The following is a 21005-nucleotide window of genomic DNA, read 5'->3' as shown; positions in this document are numbered from 1 at the left end:
TTTAAAGGATTGAATACATTAAAGACATTTTATTAGAGATACAATTCTATTAGATATCATCATGTCCATTGCATTTTGATAGTTGTCCATGGAATATACCACAGGTATGTGACATTCTTTTGATTTAGTGACTATATCCCTTAAAAGATGCTTCAAGTATTTATAATGAGTCTCTGAATAATCTAGGTCAACCTCCACTTTTAGGAGTAGGGGGCTAATATTGGAGCTGGAAGCAGCTGCCTTGACTCTAGCATTAGAGCTGCTTAGTTAATTCAGATTTGTTTGATGAGAGAAGGGAAAGAAATACAGTGCAGAGATGTAATAGTAGATAGATACTGTCACATTTCCATGTCTATAGAAATAGATTCAGGACAAAAAAAAAATAGACTGTTTTTAGCAAATATTGTGGACTTTTTTACAGAATTTTAATTTGGATATTATGTCAGTTCAGACTTTGTTTATTTGAGTTTTCCTACGGAATCAGATGAAGGCCAATTTTTTGAAAAATTGTTGTCTTTATATTTATAAAATTGATTCTGAACTTCTGTTAAAATAAATTTAGTAATAGTCTAGTCTAGCTTCCTTTGTCTTGAATCTTTAGACCTACATTTAGCATTTGATGAGGCCTAATGGCTACCATATGCTATATTATATTAAAAAGGAAAAAGACTATTTTACAAAGACCATCCATAAGATATACATTTTCTGTAAAAATCTGACATGATTCATACTCTTATTGTTTTTGTATATTGATCAAGGCTAAAAGAAACACTAACCTTTTATAAAGCAACTATCCACTGAAGCACTAGAGGTAGTTCTGTTTCTTTCTACTTTGTGGTATTTTATATCTTGGAACATTGCATTAATTGAAATTTTAAATGTTAGGGTAATAGAAACTTTAGAGATAATTTAATGTGGTGCTTCTCAAATTGTGAGTCATAGTTTAGTTAGACTTGAGAAATCCCTTTAATACTCCACTTTTTTTGTTTTTTTTGTTTGTTTGTTTTTTAATTTTAATGAAATAGTGATCCGCCCCCCTCGGCCTCCCAAAGTGCTGGGATTACAGGTGTGAGCTACTGCACCCAGCCAATGAAATAGAATAGAATAACGTTAAAGCACATTTCAATCAGAGGGAGAAGTCCTGGTAAATGAAGCTTTTGCCACCTGTGCTGAACTTTAATGTGTTGCTTGTCTAATTAGAATGCACCCACTTGGTTCATGGGCACAGTGTCTGAAGTCCAGGAGTTCTTAAGCTTCAGAAAGACTGTTTCAGCTTTTTGAAGGTAGTGGTAACGAAGCCTTCCCAACCTTAGGCAGAACAGATTGCTTTCTTTTTTGGTTCCCAGAGATATAAGACATAGAGCATAGTAATAAATAATGCATCTTCTTGACTCATGCATCTTACAAAGTACTATCATATTTTAGGATAGCTACTTATATGCGTGCATGTCTCTCCTTTTATGTGGTGACCTACTTAAACATCTTTGGTACAAAGTAGACACTCAGATCAAACTTTTCCAGCTCATTCAACTCTTCTTAATAAAACCCTTTTGAAGGGCTCTCATAAATACTTTCTCTGATTAGAGCATACTTGAGATTGTCATTTTAATTCCAATTATTTTGGACCAATTTTTTCTCTAGATTCAAGATTCACTTGAATTAGATTTTGTTGCTTTTGTTTTTGTTAGCCATGTTACCTTGTCACTTTACACCACCCTTCTAAGAAAGTAATAATCTCTCATCTTTTCCACATGAATTGCTGTTGAAATGCAGTTGTATCTCATCCAGATGAAATTTTGTAATTAAATACTGAAACTTCTATTTATCCCCTAATGATACATTTCAATTTCTTTTATTCATTTTTGAATCTGGCTTTCTTTTTATATTCTTTCACAGATTACCATATTGTATCAAATTTCCTGGCACTTTTACTTCACAATTCCTTTCTTCTTGGTCAGAAATAAACCCACACAATATTGTTTGCCCTCATTGCTTCATCAGTCTCATACTGTATTCTGTTCATCAAAGTAAGGCACAAATTATGAGATATTCTGCTTTTAGAGGAATTAAGCTGACAGCAGATGCCCCAATAGATGGAGAGTCTTTGTTCTACATTAGGAATGCTGCCTGTAGTATATTAATCTCATCATTTTGGTTGTTTTTGTTTTAGCCTTTATTCTTTTTGCCTATTTTCATTTATTTATCAGTTATCATATGCCAGGGAGACTAGATAAAGGAGTATACTAATAACCTATAAGGAATGATTTTCTCTCTCTCTCTCTCTGTGTGTGTATTTACAGTTGGACCCTGACTTACAATGGTTTGACTTAATGATTCGACTTTATAATGGGTTTATCATGAGTTAGCTCCATCGTAAGTTGAGGAGCATCTGTGTGTGTGTGTGTGTGTGTGTGTGTGTGTGTGTGTGTGTATGTATGACTTTCAACCTTTAAGTATGAATTTTCATATTGAGACATATGTTACTGATGCAAAAATGTTACCTTTCATGGCCTCTATTAGACTAGTTTCATTTGAACATGTTATTGTTTCCATTCCTGAATTCCAGTAATGACTTATCTACAATGCATCATTATTATACCTCCAAAATTATATTAATGCCTTGTGTTAAAATTACAAGTGCCCACTGTTTATTATTCATACACTAAATATTTGTTTTTAGACATGTGAGGCCACAGTTATAAAGTTGGTAAATGGTTATGCCCTGGAGCCAGATACTGGGTTATATAATTTTCATTTTAGCCTCTTACTGTGTGACTTTACCTATCTAATAATCAGTTTCCTCATCTCAAAAATGTGCATAATGTTACTGACTGCATTTCTGGGGCAGAGTATTAAATGAGATAATAAATGTGAAGTACTTAGCACAGTTCCTAATATAGAATATTTGATAAATCATCATTATTATTATTACCAGTTGCATTCCACACTGTTCCAGTAAGTTTTCTTACAAGAATTACTCCTGCTAACATATTCCACTACTTGTCTTTTTTTGTTGTTTGCCTTTTGTCCTCTGTAATAAATTGTTTTATAAGTTTATCTGGGGATGGTGATACATTTTATATTTTCTGTTTATTTTTAAATTGTTTTGATTACATTCTTGATATTGGTAAGCTCCTTAAAATATTTAAGAAAATTACTTTTCTAAGGGGCATTCCAATCAGGAAATACAAACATGCAGAAACCTAAAGACAGGAAGCAAGAGGATGTATTTGGAGACAATTAGTAGTTTGGAATTCCTGGGGCGTAAATCACAGGAGCTGAGGATGAGATGTAGGTAAGGAGTCTTGGTTTCTAGGAAGCAAGAATAGACTGGTATGAAGAGATATGGTGAACTGGCACCTCACATTTATTTTGCCTCTTACATCTGTGGTGAACTCACATCTAACTATCCTCCATTCCAGAGCAAACTAAGGGCTGTTTTTTCTACATCTTCCTTCTATTGGTCTCCAAAAGAAGAAAGGGAATAGCATGAGTCACATTTCGTCCTCTCTTTAAGTCCTAAGAGACTTCAACCTTCAAAGTACATTCAAATAATTTGAGGAATTGGTTTTTAAAACCTCAGAAAATTTCTTGACTCATGCCATAGTAGGAATAATGATAAGCTAGAAACATGAATTTTTATTGAACATTAATAATAAAGAATGGTGACTTGGACAGATCTGAGAGAGCTTTGAAGGCTGGGCAAAACTACCAAGACTATGCAAAAGACAATACAAAATCTTATCTCCCCAAATAGAAAGTAAATTTATTTTGGTTTTGGATAGTATTTTATAACATTTCTATCCTCTGAAGCACCTACCACAATGCTGGGTGCATAACAGTTGCCCAATAATTTTTTGCATTTTGGTTGATTTATATGGATACTAGATTAAGAGCTTATAAGCCTTAACTCTACTATGAGCAAATCGCTAAATCTATATTATCCTGTTTCCTAATTTATTAAATGAGATATCTGTCCTATGATGCTTATAGAAATGTTATGAAGATCTAAAAGCTATTTGGAAGTTAAAAATGTTCAAAAGTGTAAGGTGATGTCAAGAAAATTACTACTGTAATTCCATTTAAATAAAAATTTTAAATAAATTGAGTTATTAAAGTTATACCTTTTGGGAACAAAAAAGGCACATTACTAAAGTAATTATAAAAGAAATACACTTGTTTTTGCGATGAGTGAGCTCTAGAATAATGAGTAAAAATGTCAGTTAAGTCCCTGTAATTCAAGTTATGTTAATAACAGCTGTTGTTTAAATGTTCGCCATGGACAAAGTACTATTGGAGGGCATATATTGTCTCATTCAGTCTTCATGCCGTAAGATACACTGTTATTCCAGCCTTAAGATGAGAAAAATAAACATATTTTAAACAAAGGAAAACTTGCCAAAGTTACACAAATAGTAAGTGGTTGGTCCTGGCAGTCTGCTCCATAGCCTGCTCCATAGTCACGCTCTTAACTACTACACTAAATCTTAATAGTGTCTGAAAATGTACTTTCTTTGGCATAGTTCTGAAATAAATAATACTATTTGTTGAAGAACTAGGTACAGGTGTCAACTATAGATTTGGTGTTAACTTCCAATCACTGCACATTGGGCATAGGTTAACGGCATAGTCTGGAGTGTTTCAGAGTCCTCCTGCTTAGTCCTGAAAGGTCCTGTTCCTCTGGTACTGGCCTGCACTTTAGGCTGATCTGCTTCTGCATCCCACACTGACCTGTGGTGGTCTAATTCTACTTAGAGAGCACTTAGTCTCCCAGACTGTGATAGTTGTGCTTAAGGAGCATCCCCTTCTGAGTTTAAAGCTGCTCGAAGAGTCTTCCAAATCATTAGGAAGAACTTCTATGATGCATCATTAGCTTATGAGGTCTGAGAACAGGAAAAACACTAACCCTGTCTTCCCTTAAGTCCACAGCACATACAACATATTTATTAGATGAATTAATAAATAGGTGATGGGCAGTTACTTCTAGATTTCCATTTTTTCCCAATTATATCACTGATATATATGCATTTTAAATATACTTGTTGCTTTGCTGATATTTTTCCATTTAATACTTTTATCTTACGTTATATGGGTTAAGGAACATACAATAATCTCCAACCTAAGCACATAGTCTCTAAGAGATGGCAACTACTCTCTGTGAAGAGTACTATCCATGGAACCCAAGAGTACTATCTCCATTACTTCTAATTGATCACTAGGGACTGCCAAAGCTACCTATCTTTGTCCACCTCTCTGCATCCCCAAGGCTTTTACCCAGTGTCAGACCTCCATCATCTTCCAGTTTTACTGCTACAGCCTCCAAACGGGGTCTCCTCTCACTAGTGTAGTCTTGACAAAACAATAGATGGTCTTTCTAAAATGCAAATCCCGTAACAGTTCTGTCCTCTCTAACCTTTCAGGAGTTGCCCATTGCTCACAGTATGGAGTCTATACTACTTAACACGGCTACAAGTCCCTGTAAAACTGACCACCGCTGACTCCTTCAGTATCATGGAATAGTACACCTCACACCTCCCCACCCAGTTACACTAATCTTTCATTCAATGGAATTCCCTATGCTTTATCAGTTCTCATCTTTATACCTTTTCTCTCTGACAGGAATACTCTCTTACTCCATCCTGATTCACCTGACTCATCCTCACCCACCACATCCTTCTTGTCCCAAATGTAACTTTATTCTACCCCGTCCTTCCTAGACTGAGCTAGGTGGTGTTCTCAATATACTCTATACTACTCCTATCAGAGTGTGTGGCAATTGCTTCTCTGTATCTTCCATCTGATTGTGAACCGACGAGGGCAGATACTGAGTCTATTATGTTCACTATTTTATTTTTCAAGTCCTAGTTTTGATGCCTGGCACATTTTTGGTAGTCAAAAAGTTCAAATATCAATAATCACACCTATTACAAACAACACAATACTGCGATGGAAATTGTTACCATTTATCAAATAAGCATACGCCAAACGTTATTTGTTATCTTGTTCAGTCCTTATAACAAGGATGTGAAGTAAGAACCATTTTACAAATTAGAAACCTAAAGCCTAAGGAGGTCGGGATAATTGGTTAAAGTCCATAAAACTAGTGACTATGATTCAAACTCAAGTTTCTCTGATCCTCAGAACAGCAGTACTTTCAACTCTTTCATTATATAGATATATAGTTTATTTGCCCAGTAGACACTTATTAAGTATGTTATAATTTAACATTAAAAATCAATGTCAAAATAACTTTATAGAAACTCTGTGCTCAATTTGGCAAAATGAATTTAACAATGAAAATTACTCATTTGATTTGCATTTTGGTTTCTAGCTTGGGGATTATAAATGCAATTTTTCAGAATTTTTTTGTTTTCTTTCCAATTTTTTTGTATTACCATGATTTTCTATTGACTGAATATGTCTGAAATGTGTTGCTTTTGTTCCCTTATATTTAATTATTGATACAAAAGTTTATGTGTGACATATCGAAAGCAAAATTCAGAGTAGTGTATAGAGCCATATTCCTCCACTTTCACTTTTATACTGGGCAAGTGTTTGACTAAAGAATAGAAACAATTGACATTTTATAAATATGAAGAATCACTGAAGATTGTCCTTTCAACATACAGTTTGATGAAGAAATCAACTGGGAATAATGTGGGAATTAATGAGTTAATATTTGAGTTTTCTAGCTGCCCTGTGGAAATGTTGAGTCTCATTACAGTGTCTTTTCCATTGATATTATATTGTTCCTTTGTTGAGAGTCTTTAATAGCGGTCATTTTAATTTTTAATATGCATAGTGTACAACAGAAATATTTACTAGTGCACAGCGTACACAATGAAATATTAATACTAATATTTCTGAGGTGGTAGAGAACCTCATTTTAGCATGACTTAGGAGATACATGTGTCACAATAGTAAAAGTACCCAGCATTAAAATAGTACCTGTCCAGCTTTAAAAATAAGTACTTTGGGTAATATTCTTCATATGTTACATTTAAATATATATGTGTATGTTAAATATATATATTAAATATATACGTGTACACACATATATACATATACAAATATATAGACATCGCATGACCACATATTAAGTATGCGTTTGACCCTTAAATTCCAGATTTATTTATATTACTTATTATAATTTGAACTCCTACTAAACTCTATAAATAAGCTCCCTATAACAAACCAAGTTTAAAAATAAAAACATAAACATTGTAGGATCAAGTCAGAGAACAAGAAAAAAAGCATTTAATCACTTACTCTCAGAGAATATTGAAGAAAGTTTTCTTTGCCTTGCTTTGTTTTGCCTTACCCTCAAGGTCAAAATCATTTGCTATAGTAAAGAACATTTTTAAAAAACAAGAAATTTGCATAAATCCGCTGCGGAGGAAAAATGCTTTTACCATCAGGGTTGTAGTTATTAAGTGGTTATTGAATGCCCTGGTGTACAAGGCAAAGTGGATGCTTCACATACAACGTGGTCGTCTCTGCATTCTGTCAGCTCACATATTAAGTCAGCCTGCCAAAAATACACGGATGATACAAGTCAGTGTATAAGTGTATAATTTAGCTATTAAGATTCATGTGTGAAAATATACATATTCTCAAATGAACTAGCCTATTTAGAAATTAGTAAAATTTAAGGTTGATTCATGGTTTAATAAATATTAAAATGGATTTTAAGAAATATTCTGGGAGGCCGAGGCAGGCGAATCACGAGGTCAGGAGATCGAGACCACCCTGGCTAACACGGTGAAACCCCGTCTCTACTAAAAATACAAAAAATTAGCTGGGCGCGGTGGTGGGCATCTGTAGTCCCAGCTACTTGGGAGGCTAAGACAGGAGAATGACGCGAACCCGGGAGGCGGAGCTTGCAGTGATCTGAGATCACGCCACTGCACTCCAGCCTAAGCGACAGAGCAAGACTCAGTCTCAAAAAAAAAAAAAAAAAAGAGAAATATTCCATTAATCTCTAAAACAGTGAGAACAAATTGCTTTATTAGTGAATAGCAAATTTCAAAATGAAATTAAATTTCAATCTAAGAACAAAAAAGGAAAAATTAATTGGCCTTACTGATTTTTAAATCTGTAAAAATACTTATTTGAGAATATTTTAGTTTTGCCGTTATTGAATTTCTTTAGTATTTTATCTGAATTCGTATTTCATGTGCTAACATAGAGGTGGACTTTTCCTACACATCTGAAGAGGAGCTTTTCCTTCCCTTTTTGAGTATTTAATAATAATAGTGTTATTATCCCAATCAAATAAAGAATTGGACCACTTCATCTTTTATCTCAACCACTATAAGAATATATTGATGCAAATATACTGGTTATGAAGGTTTTAATACAACTTTTTTAGCCTATGGTAAAATATTTTAAAAAATAGATGACAACATTTAGAATTTGGATAATATTAATAGCAAAAGTAAATATATTATGACTGTATATTATCTCAAAAAACATATTTACAGAAAATTTTTATTTTCAAGGGTTCATGGAATATTTCTATAAAAGTAACCATATACTGGAGTTCAAAGCAAAGCTCAATAAATTTAAAATAGCTGGCATATAGGGTTATCCAGTCACAATGTAGTTAAGCCTGAAATTAATAATAAATTGATAGAAAGAATTCCAACCATTTGAAAATTAAGAAATTTCCTCCTAAACAAATATCGAATAAAAGAGTAATAAAATACCTAAATAGCTATTTCAAAAATAAGAGCATTTTATGTCAAAATTTGTGTAAGAAGACCAAGTAGTCATTAATATGTCTTAATATTACCAATATGATTAAGAAGGGATGAAAGAACCTAACAAATATCTTTGAGAAATTAGAAAAGGAACAAAAAAGAAAGAAGATATACATAAAGAGAAAAAATAGTGAATTATCAATGTAGCAGACAATATTGGTATAACAGGTTGTGGTTCTTAGGAAAAAAAAATCAGTAAGACACACAAACTTTGGTGTATCAGGCAGAATTCTAAGATGATCTCAATACACTTGCCCTTGTATAATCCCCACTCCATGAGTGCGGTTGGAACTTGTGGATATGGTATCACCCTTTAATTACATTACATTTATGACAAAAAGGGGGATGATGCTGGGTGGGCCTGACCTAATCAGGCCAGGCAAACTCTTTAAATGCACAGTGATTTCTCCTGCTATCACATAGAGGAAGCTGAAAAGATATGCTCTGCCTGGCCCAGAAAAAAGCAAACACCCATATTGTAAACTGCATACAGCAGCCATGTGGCCAGAGACTATGGGTGGCCTCTAGTTGCTGAGAGTGGTTCTGGGCCATGAGCCAGCAGGAAAGTAGGAAGCCCAGTCTTATAATTATGAGAAATGAACTCTGCCAACGACAGTAAACTTGGAAGAAGATCCTGAGCCCTGGAAAAGAACTGGATTTCCAGCCAACACCTTGACATCATCCCAATGAGACCCTGAGCAGAGAATCCAGCTAGGCAGTGCCAGACTTCCAACCTACAGAAACTGTGAGTTGGTGAATATTATGTTATTTTAAGATGCTGGGTGCATGCTCATTTGTTACACAGACACAGAAAACAAATACATTTGGCAAATAATCCTTGTTACGAAAATTCAAATGATTTTCTATGTATAAAGAGCAACTGCAATCAAACAAGAACACTAATACTCCAATAGAAAAATAGGCAAAAGACCAGGCACCGTGGCTCACTCCTGTAGTCACAGCACTTTGGGAGGCCAAGGTGGGTGAATTGCTTGAGCTCCGGAGTTCAAGACCAGCCTGAGGATCAGATGCTGTCTCTACAAAAAATACAAAAATTAGCTGGGTGTTGTGGCATGCACCTGTAGTCCCAGTTACTTGGGAGGCTGAGGCAGAATTGCTTGAACCTGGGAGGTAGAGGCTGCAGTGAGCTGTGACTGCATCACTGCACTCCAGCCTGGGTGACAGAACGAGACCTGTCTCAAATAAACAAACAAATAATAGTCAAAAGAGACAAGTCATAAAAAATATAACTGGAAGACAAACCTCAAGAAATATTACTCCTAATTGTTATCAAATAAGTTAATATCAAAACAATGGTAGTGTAATTTCTACTTTTCAATTTGGCCAATAAAAAAGAAGAAACAAAAGCAACACATGAAAAGGAAAACAAAACAAAAACCCAGGTAAATAATGCATTATGCTGATGAAGGAGATCCATGAGACAGATACTTAACACAAATCTCAGAACATGGTACCTTTCAATAAATGTTTAGTAATTGAATATTTCATATACAGCTAATAGCGAAATTAAAAGCCCAGCTATATGTGGATGGTTTCTTTGTCTCTAAGGTGGGAACAGCTATTTGTTTCTCCTTGGTCAGAGATGATCACAGGATTTTTCTTTTTATTTATTTGTTGTTTGTTTGTTTGTTTGTTTGTTTTTTGAGACAGGGCCTCACTCTGTCATCCACGCTGGAGTGCAGTGGCACAACCACAGCTCACTGCAGCCTCAACCTCCTGGGCTCAAGCCATCCTCCCACCTCAGCCTCCAAAGTAGCATGCACCACCACATCCAGCTATTTAAAAAAATTTTTGGCCAAGCGTGGTGTCTCATGCTGTAATCCCAGCACTCTGGGAGGCCGAGGTAGGTGGATCACCTGAGGTCAGGAGTTCGAGACCAGCCTGTCCAACATGGTGAAACCCTGTCTTTACTAAAAATATAAATAATTAGCCAGGCATGGTGGCGGGCACCTGTAATCCCAGCTACTTGGGAGGCTGAGGCAGGGGAATCACTTGAGCCCAGGAGGCAGAGGTCACAGTGAGCTGAGATTACGCCATTGCACTCCAGCCTGAGCAACAAGAGCGAAACTCCATATCAAAAAAAATCACCATTTTTTTTCTTTCTTTTTTTTAGTAGGGACAGCAGGATCTCACTATGTTGACCAGGCTGATCACAGGACTTTTTTAGCCACAGTCCCAGCATGTTACCCAGACTGTGCAGGCCCAGCAGCCATACCCACTCTGAACTTCCTCATCCTTTTCTCCTCCTGAGTCCAGGTTTGCTCCCTCATCACCTTCTCATCAGTCCTCACTTCACATCTCTCTTGGATTTAAGACTGTCCAAATGTATCATTTCAAATTCTGAAACACTACAAAGTCATAGAAAATTAAAGCTGGAACTTTAAAGATCATCTCTTCATCTTACATATTAAAAAAAATGGGCTAAAGGAAGAATTATTTGAGCAAAGCCACACAGAAAGTGAGAGGTCAAACCAGGTCTGGGTTTCTTTCCAATTCATTGTTGGTGGCTTTCTTTCCACTCCTGGGGCCTGGGCCAGGAGAAGGGTGAAAAAATAAGGTTGTTGGCTCCACTGGAGGCCATCACTTGTTTTGAAAGTTCTTGGAATAGTCAGTTCAGAAATGGTGAGTGACAGTGGCTGTATAAAGTAATTTATATCATCTACTTACTCCGTATATGGATCATTTTACCACATGATAATGTATGCACATATTCTGCATATATGCAAATGAAATGACCAATATGCATACTTATTGTTATGAGGTATAGTTATAAAATATTCATAGAGGCACCATGTTCAATTTAAAAAGAGGTTTAAAGTCGAGAATTTTGCATACTAGTGTTTTTTTTTTTAACCTATTGTGTGTTTTTTGCCAAAACAATTATACTATCCAGGTCTACTTTACCAATCTGAATATTGTAGTTTTCTGAGGTCATGTTCAATTCCAACCCCTCTCAGCTTCTAGCAAAACACCTGAGTATAATTTGTCAAGTTTACCTGATTGGTAGTATATGTTTTCACGTAGCAAAGCTTTCACATTTTGCTGCTTCTGTAAGCCTGGTTGTTGGTACTTAGCATTAAAAAGTCAGAACTACTAATTATTTATTTCTTGGAGAAAAAAGAAAACATTATAACTTTTCTAAAATGATTCAGTGTGACATGATCACCAGAGTGACATCCCATTACTTTTGCCACATTGTATTGGCTAGAAACAAGTCACAGGTCCTGCCCATACATAAGGGCAGGGGATTATACAACGGCATGACAACAGTGGCCAGAAATTTTGGAGACCATCTTAGAATTCTGCTTACTACAGACTGTCATGAAGAAAGCATGTTTGCAGACATAAAGAAGAGATTCTTACATGTCATTCAACATACTGTCAATTCTTCTTCAAGTTTATAGATTAAACCCCTGAAATAACTTTTTAAATACCTACAAAGATACTGTCTCTTCACTTGGTATAACCCCACCCCCCACCCAGTTACTAGTGGTGTTGGTGACAAATTCTAAACTTTAAGAGCCTTTTTAAAATAATGGCTCTTTGCATTAGCTTAGTGCCAAGTTGTTTCATCTGAAATTGCTAAATCTTGCAGATTTTTTTCATTTTATCACCTTTTTTCCACTGAAATTCATGATACTAAATTCCACATAGTTTCCCCTATATTCACCACACATATTTTTTCTTTCATTTAATATCCTCTTTTTAAATTTGGGTATGCATTTCCCCAAATTTTGATTCAATTATGGCTTTCCTATACATTTTCAAAATTTTTTAAATTTTCATTTATGTATTTATTTATTTTAGAAATGGGATCCAGCTATAATGCTGAAATTGTTCCCAAACTTGTAAGTTCAAGCAATTCTCCTGCCTCAGCCTCTCAAGTAGTTGGGACTATAGGGAGTTTTCCAATCTTTTAAATAATATTTTAATCAAATTTTTTCATGTATCATGCATAAATTAGATGAAAGTGGAACTTCCCTGCTCGAATTAAAGCCTTTAGCCACTTAAGGCTGGAGTGAGATCTCTGGAAAACATTGGCTGGAAACACCTCTTCTGTAATATTAGTAGGACAGATGCCTTTCATTGCAACATACATACTGAATGTTGGTATAATTGTTGATTGAAATTTAGCTGTACAATTTATTATCTGCAGATGATAGACTTTCTCTAAGTTCTAAAGTACATTAAAGACTAAGCATATAGCATTTTAGAAATAATTTATACAAATTATGTGTTTAAGCTTAATGCCTTTCTTGTTTTTATAAACTTACTATCATCTTTGAGAAGGTCTGGATGACTTTTATATTAATGTTTTTATTTATTTTAATCTATTGACTATGTAAAAGCTTTACTATTTGTTTAATTTAATTTTAATTTCTGTATTGTATTCCTTATTTAACATGCCAATCAAAACTCTTGTTGTTCCCCATGCTTTGGCTAAAAACAGTTTAGTTCAGTCACTTGTGAACTTATTTTATTTTGTTTGTTTTTCTTTCCTTTCTTACACGAATGCTCATTTATTTACATTATATATAAATTTCTAGAAAAAGCACTAACACTTCTCTCAGGTTATCATAATTTATCTAGAGTAATTCATTGACATAAGCCCCATTGCTTAGTGTTTAATCTTTCTAATAGTCACATGTCACTTTTTCTGATGTTATTATGATTTGAAAGTAGGGGAAAATTCTTCTTACTATTATGAGAATCAGGGTCTATCATAAGGGTTAGCCATGATGTGGCTTACCAGCCTCCCTTTGCAAAATGCTGACTTGGGAAGTAGAGCTTAAGCCAAATATGAATACCATTTTTTAAATCTAATTTTTAATCATATATTGTTCCTGAAAGATGTATACACTTCTCTGGATCCCAAACATTCAACTGCTCCATTTATTTACAAAATAAAAATGACATATAAAAATGTCACTTTAGGTGCCTTGTTCTAGCATGGGTTCATTGTTTGGAGTGCTACACCAATGCTTTAGCATGAGCTGCACTTGTAATTCATCATCTATTATTTCTGTTTAGTTTTTTTTCCCCCAGAAGACAAATATCTTAACGAATCATATAAAGCAACCTGAATTTAGTATCTTCCCAGAAATTTATATTTGTAACTATTTAAAAAGTAATTATTCACACCTAATTTTATGGTTTTTTAATGTACATGTATCCATGTGGGGGATTTACCTGTATTACATTTATTCAATGATTCTGGCTAAGTTTTTATAAATACAACAACACTTTTTAAATGCATTTTTCAAATTCTACAAGATTAAATTACACACTTACAGTATTTTAGAATAGTGTAAGTTGATTTGAAAATAAACATAACTTATTCTTGATAAGCATACTATTCAGCTGGTGAAAAGAGAAATGTGCAGATATCCTAGGCAGTAGCCAACTACCTGAGCAATTTTTACACATCAAGGTCATCAGTTATTGTATTTTACTGAGAAAACTGCAAGTGTCATTAATTTTGTAAGTCCATTAGAATGAAGAGAAGTTATAATAAAAAAGCAATATGTGCCCAAAGTAGTGCCTGTAAAGTGTTGAAAGGGGTTTAAATAAGAGAGCAATTATTACTCTTCCACAATGATGGGAGGAAAAATCACTATGACAAAAAGTCAGAGAACATTAAGAAGTTCACCTTGGGCCGGGCGCGGTGGATCACGCCTGTAATCCCAGCACTTTGGGAGGCCAAGACGGGTGGATCACAAGATCAGGAGATCGAGACCATCCTGGCTAACACAGTGAAACCCTGTCTCTACTAAAAATACAAAAAATTAGCCGGGCATGGTGGTGGGCGCCTGTAGTCCCAGCTACTTGGGAGGCTGAGGCAGGAGAGTGGCATGAGCCCAGGAGGCGGAGCTTGCAGTGAGCCGAGATTGCACCACTGCACTCCAGCCTGGACGACAGAGTGAGACTCCATTTCAACAACAAAAAAAGAAGTTCGCCTTGATTAACATACAGCTTCTATCTGTGAAAGACAAATTTGGAAGATTTGGTTGGAACTCTAAGTTGAAAACAAAAACTTCATCCATCACTAATATCTGAAACAGAGGTATTCATCTATTCACTCATTCACCAAATGTTTGTTAGTCATTCACCATACATAAACTAAGCTTTGTGGACCACAAAGGTCTAAGTCACATGAGGCTAGAATGAGGATGGCCATTTTTATTTATAGTTAAACAAAGAAAAGGTAACAAGAATAAACAGAAATTTCATAGGAATTTGGAATCTGGCTGAGCAAATAGTTATTTCAGAGATAAAACAAGGAAAACTGACTTTTGATTACTGCCAATGTTTGAAATAAGTAAAAGTAAAAAAAAAAATTTGAGTCTGGGTGCTGAAAGAGTGATATTGCAGAATCAGGAATTTGGTTAAAGAAGTATGTTTAAGACTGTTTAAAAAGTCATTACTTAGATTGAGAGCATACTAAATTTGAGTATTATTAGGCACACCTCCACTTTCCTACAGTAGTTCAGACAGACTGTAGAACATACTTATATTGCTTAAAAAATGTTTTAAAATTAATTTGTAAACATGTAGACGATCACTTGTCTAGACCTGTGAACTTTCCAAGTGCAGATATTCCAATGGAATGCTAATAAGGGCATTTGATCATCTTTTAAATCACCTTAAAATTTCTGAAATATGGAGTGACTCCAGGATCTATGCATTAAAAAAAGAAAGCACACTTAGAAGTATATCGTATCCATCCATTGTGACTATCTTTGGCTTTGCCATTAATGTTTTACAATTTGGAGAAGTAACACTATTCACCAATTCCTGGATCTATAGCCCACCCATGGTCCCAGTTTGTTTATAAAGTAGTCCTCATGAAATAGCAAAGTTATTCAGAAACATTTAACATATTTTAAATATAAGCTAATTTAGAGTTCATATTATCTTGTAATGTTCATACAATCATACAGTTCATACAATCTTATGTTATTAATATCCACTACATTCTTCTAGAGTTACCAATGTACTGTGAGTACTTACAAGCACTTGCTCATGTACTTAAAATTAGTAGTAACTTTTACTTTCCTAACATTTAGTAGACAGGGTAGAGTTCGTGTATGTCCAATTGCATGCCAACTCTTACACTGTTCAATTTTCCATTTTGATGTTATTCTCGTATTGTGTTACATCATCATTACACTATCTTGGTTGAGTAACTCAAAGTGATAAAATAGGAATGGAAATCATATAAACTTAAAACTCAGCTTTTTTTGTGAATTGAGACTCTAATGCAAAAACATCAGAAAAACTATAAGTATACATGTATTTTTAAAAAGTAATTCTGTAAGAGTGACCATCTTAGGTAAGCATCCTAAAAATAAATGTCTAAATAAGAAATATAAGATAAATATCTGAATATTAAAGCTTATTGAACTGTTGATCTATTTGTCTTCTTCAGAGAATGCCATTTTGAAAATGTGTCAAAAAGTAACATAAGGTCTTTTCGGTTCTTGTAATTTTCACAGAAAATAGTCACAACTTAGGTAAGTCAGATAAGTCTTTGTCTTAGAAAAAGTAAAAAACAATGCTTTAATTCATAAAATGAATAAGTGGTTTCACTTAAAGGCAGAATAAAAATCAATGCTTCAGAGGTATCATTAAAAGTAGTATTCCTCATAAGAAAACAAATATGGTTGGTAAGAAAGCAAAACTAGTTATTGGCAATACTTTATTATCACTGTATCAGTATACTTTAATATCATGCAATAACCATTGTAATCAAGGAAGAACAATTTTTATGCACATGTTCATGCCAGGATCTAATTCACCTTACAATTGGATAAAACACTTATGTGCAAAGAATCAGTCATTTATGTGTGGCACTTACATGAAGATTAATTACTCAGCAACTTTTTGTTCTGCTTATTACTGACAACCTATACTGATGAAGAGTAGATTTCTATGCTAATATTCTATTATTTTGTGAGTCTTGATATAGACTGGAAAACTATGTGGGGATCAGACCTAGCAGATAACAGTTATATATATAGAAGGTAGATTTGCTATTATAATTCTTTGTACCTGAATGCCTCTCCACACAAATTTATTCACAGGAAATAATATCCTTTCTAGTTCTTAATTAATTTTGGTGAAAATTGTTAAAATTCTCAAATTCCATTCTCTAATTGTTTCATGAAGAATGGGCATTTGCTTTTCTACAGTGAAGAACAATGGGTGATGAAATGTTGCTCACATGTTTTTTATAAAATATGTAATGAATTTCATTATGTCCCGGATAGTGCCAATCAAGGTCATTTTTAAAATATGAAGGCACTTGTTGAAGTGACAAGTCTCAGCCTAGGCCTATCACTTTATGGCCAAATGATGAATCTGTGTAATGTTGAGGATAAGACATAAGAATTTCTTCAGAAGATCATGTGATGTTATGAGTAGTTTGATTGAGAATGTGACTAACGCCTGCCACTAGGTGATTCTCTTCGTTTGTCAGAGGAAGAAACCAATGACTTATTCCTGGATATGTTTTTAATTCAGTGCAAATGCTAGAACAGAACACAAAGATAGTCAAAGCTAAATGCAACCCAAAAGTAGATTATAATCTATTTACTACTGTCTATCATGTTGAACAATCAACTTTTCAGCTTCTGAGCATAGTATGCAGGCCTGTTTAATATGTGTTAGAATGTTGAAATTAGTCTTCAGTGAGAAATATTTTGTAATTTCAACGATCATCTTCAACCTGAATTCACAGAGCTATGACAGAGCTACATGCCATTATAGGTCCTAATTTTCTGTAATTGTCAGGTAAGTTTTTCTATTTTAAGAAATTAAAAGGAAAGGAAAGAAGGCAACTAGATATGGACCCAGACATATAAGCTATCCTTCAAGCAAATACAAATATTTTGGTGAAACTTTTTCTGAAATATCAACACTCTCCTATGTATGTGAAATTCATATTAATAATTTTAATATTGTGTTTAATTTTTACTATTTACAATATTGCGATAACGGGTTGAATGGCTTGTTGCTGTGTGCACTTAAATGCCTATTGTTGGGTCTACATAAGCCTAAAGTTTGGAAAATACTGTACTAGATTTGATACTCCAATAAGGATAATAGATATTTCAGTTATCAGTGAATACTCAGCTGGTAGCATATTGTTGGTGTTCAAAAAATATTAGTTGAATAAATTAATGAATTAATTACACTTGCCAAAAACTTATAAGCCAGTTTGCTGGTCTTCAGAAAGAGTGTCATGAGTTTTTCCTATCTTAATATGTTAGTTAATCTTTTCTATTATCTCTGCCATCTTTGTCTTCCGAAACTCTAGAAAGAGAAATGTGTATCCCATCACTATTGTCAAAATATGAAGGATATTGTTATTGTTGTTGTTGTTTAACTAGATTTTGTTCTTTCAGCTTCACATGGCATATTAACATAAACATGATTTGTCAGAGGAAACTGAATTTTCCCACACAGTATTTATCTCATTTTACAACACTTCAGGCTCTAAAATATTTGCCAGAAATTGAAGATGTCTATTTAATATCTCTAAGATTGTTTATTGATGTAATTTTTGACATTTTATAACAATTTCTCTCCAAACGAGCACGTTTATAGTAAATAACTCTGAACACCTTAACCATGAATCTTAGTAACATGAGTGAAAATAACAGGTAGTATTTGTACACACAGGTAAGACATTGTTAAAGAAATATGTAAAGTCAAACATTAAACTGCAGAATAACCTAACGACATTATTTTCTTCTAAGGTAAGGTTTCTCTTTCTCTCCTGTTCCTTTTCCCTTACTCTCCTGTTCCTTTTCCCTTTCTCTTCCTCCCTTTTCTCTTCCTCCCTTTTCTCTTCCCTCTGTCCCTTGATTCTCTAATCCACAGGGCAGTGTTTTGCTCAGTACATGTGACTGATGGCCTTTTGTAACCTCATAACATAGCAATCTGATTTCATGTTTACATTGTGAATTATGGTAAAAGGGTTAGCATAGACAATGATTTTCTTATTTCTTCCTCTTATTCAATCTCTTTCTCTAAAAATATCTCTACCTCAAGAAGAATAAAAAACAAATTCATAGTAATAATCCTTTCTTGACAGGCAATTTATTACCAAAATTAAAGGACTTTACTTTCTATGTCCATCTCACTTACAGAAACTGAATGAAAGCAGTAGCTCATCAGAAGGTAGCACTGTGGACATCGGCGCACCTGCAGAAGAACAGCCCGTAGTGGAACCTGAAGAAACCCTTGAACCGGAAGCTTGTTTCACTGAAGGTAAAGAAAAGAATCCTAATGTTAATCTTTCATTTGGAGTGCAGCTTGTTTAGCTGTTGGTCAGCTAAAATAAATCACATATAATAAAATGGCACTTTGTAATAGATATAATTCAATTACCTCTAATATGCTGACAGACAAAATACTTAAAGTCTAGTGTTGTGCTTTGATTATATCTGCCCAATATGTGGAAGAGATTAAGAACATGGAGGAAAAATGTTTTAATACCATCAAAACTTCTATTTTTAAATTAAGTAGTGATTTCACAATAAGTTGGCATCTTAGACACTAGTGAAAATGATCCTACACAGAATTTGCCTAAAAAGTAACTTTCTGACTGCTAAAACTAAATGGATTGCTAGTGCTAAATTGTGTTTCTTTAATAAAAACATCAGTTTCCAATAATTGTTGGATGAAATGGGGAATAAATACTGCCCTTGAAACTCTATACCTAAACAGTCACTAGTTGAGCCTGGTGCAGTATGGACAATAGATAGAAGAGAGATGTTTTTCCTACAACTAATATTTCCTGTGGTCTGATATCCCTGGGAATTTGAAGTTTGGAAATATGCATACTTTCTATTTGATGTTATTTTTTCATAGGCCTAGTATACCTTCAGTCTTCTTCTATTCCCTATACAAATCATGCATGTCACTTAATGTCCTTTTCAAAATTACCCTCATCTGACCATGGTGGAACAGCAGCTTGTTCCTCTGAATGGCTGTAACAAATATTTCCATTTAATTTACCTGAGAACATATATTATCCTACGAAAACTCTTTCTTTTTGAACTGTTATATGTTGCTTTACTATCTTTTTTCTCTTTTTTTCCTCCATTCCTTCACTCCTTAGTTCCTTCTTTCCTCCTTCCCTTCTTTTCTTCCTCTTTTTCTCCATTCATTCCCTTTCTCCTTTTTCTTCAAACGTATCTTTCCCTCCTTTTTTCATTCCCTTTCTCCTTTTTCTTCAAACGTATCTTTCCTTCCTTTTTTTTCTTTTTTTTTTTTTTTTTTTTTTTTGCCTTGGAGCAGGGATCCTGTATTTATACCTTTTTTTTTTTTTAAACCAGATTTTTTTTGGTTAAGGTTCTTGGGAGTAAGGTACATGTTCTATGCCTTTTTGTGTGTGCTTACAATGGTACTCAGAAGTACCTGTTGATTTCATTTAGACTAAGTGAAAGCAGTGTGTGAGGAAGGCAATGACAAGTCAAAGCCAAACCATACAAATTAGATTTTAGTGAACTAAATTAATTATGCAAATTACATAAGACCTTCTAGGCACATCACAAAAAATCCTAAATGGTAACAAATGCAGCATTGTTGAAAGAGATCTACATTTTTACTCTATATCCTTTATAAAAGGGAAGTTTTCTGCTTATCATTATTAATGTCCAATTTAAAGTTCTTTTCTGGAGTGACTTCAACAGAGTGCAACAGGATGATATGGTACAAGGAAAAGCTATCTCACATTTATTTGTAATTTACAAAGTTTCTCTTGGACAATAACACTGTGAGGCAGACAAAGCAAATACTGTCTGCTAGGGCACCATTTAAAGAGGCTGAATGTTTCCACAACTTCACACAGCTAATGAATGTGCTCTTACTATTCTAGGCTTAGAGAGCTATGCTAGCAAGATAAAGATGAGCATAGTAATAAAAAGACAAGACAAGGACATTGCTAAAGGATATTATGGAAGCAGAGATATTTTATCTACTTTTATTTCAACACTATTTCTGCAGGCTGTGTACAAAGATTCAAGTGTTGTCAAATCAATGTGGAAGAAGGCAGAGGAAAACAATGGTGGAACCTGAGAAGGACGTGTTTCCGAATAGTTGAACATAACTGGTTTGAGACCTTCATTGTTTTCATGATTCTCCTTAGTAGTGGTGCTCTGGTGAGTGAGATTAAGAAAAGGTGATACAGCACTAATTTTTAGAACATTCTAA

General features: G+C 34.3%; 1 protein-coding gene across 2 annotated transcripts in view; it reads left to right on the top strand.

Annotated features, from left to right (window-relative positions):
- The window catches only part of SCN1A (sodium voltage-gated channel alpha subunit 1), a 142484-nt gene that overhangs the window by 96975 nt on the left and 24504 nt on the right, over positions 1 to 21005 (top strand). For both annotated transcript variants that reach the window (XM_054478114.1, XM_054478113.2), the window contains 2 exons: positions 18938 to 19058; positions 20799 to 20953. In XM_054478114.1, the coding sequence (XP_054334089.1) occupies positions 18938 to 19058; positions 20799 to 20953 (276 nt within the window). The remainder of the gene's footprint in view (positions 1 to 18937; positions 19059 to 20798; positions 20954 to 21005) is intronic.

The sequence above is a fragment of the Pongo pygmaeus genome, chromosome 11, assembly GCF_028885625.2.
Source record: "Pongo pygmaeus isolate AG05252 chromosome 11, NHGRI_mPonPyg2-v2.0_pri, whole genome shotgun sequence".
NCBI lineage: Eukaryota > Metazoa > Chordata > Mammalia > Primates > Hominidae > Pongo > Pongo pygmaeus.
The sequence above is the reverse complement of the archived record's forward strand: the minus strand, read 5'-3'. Positions and strand labels throughout refer to the sequence as shown.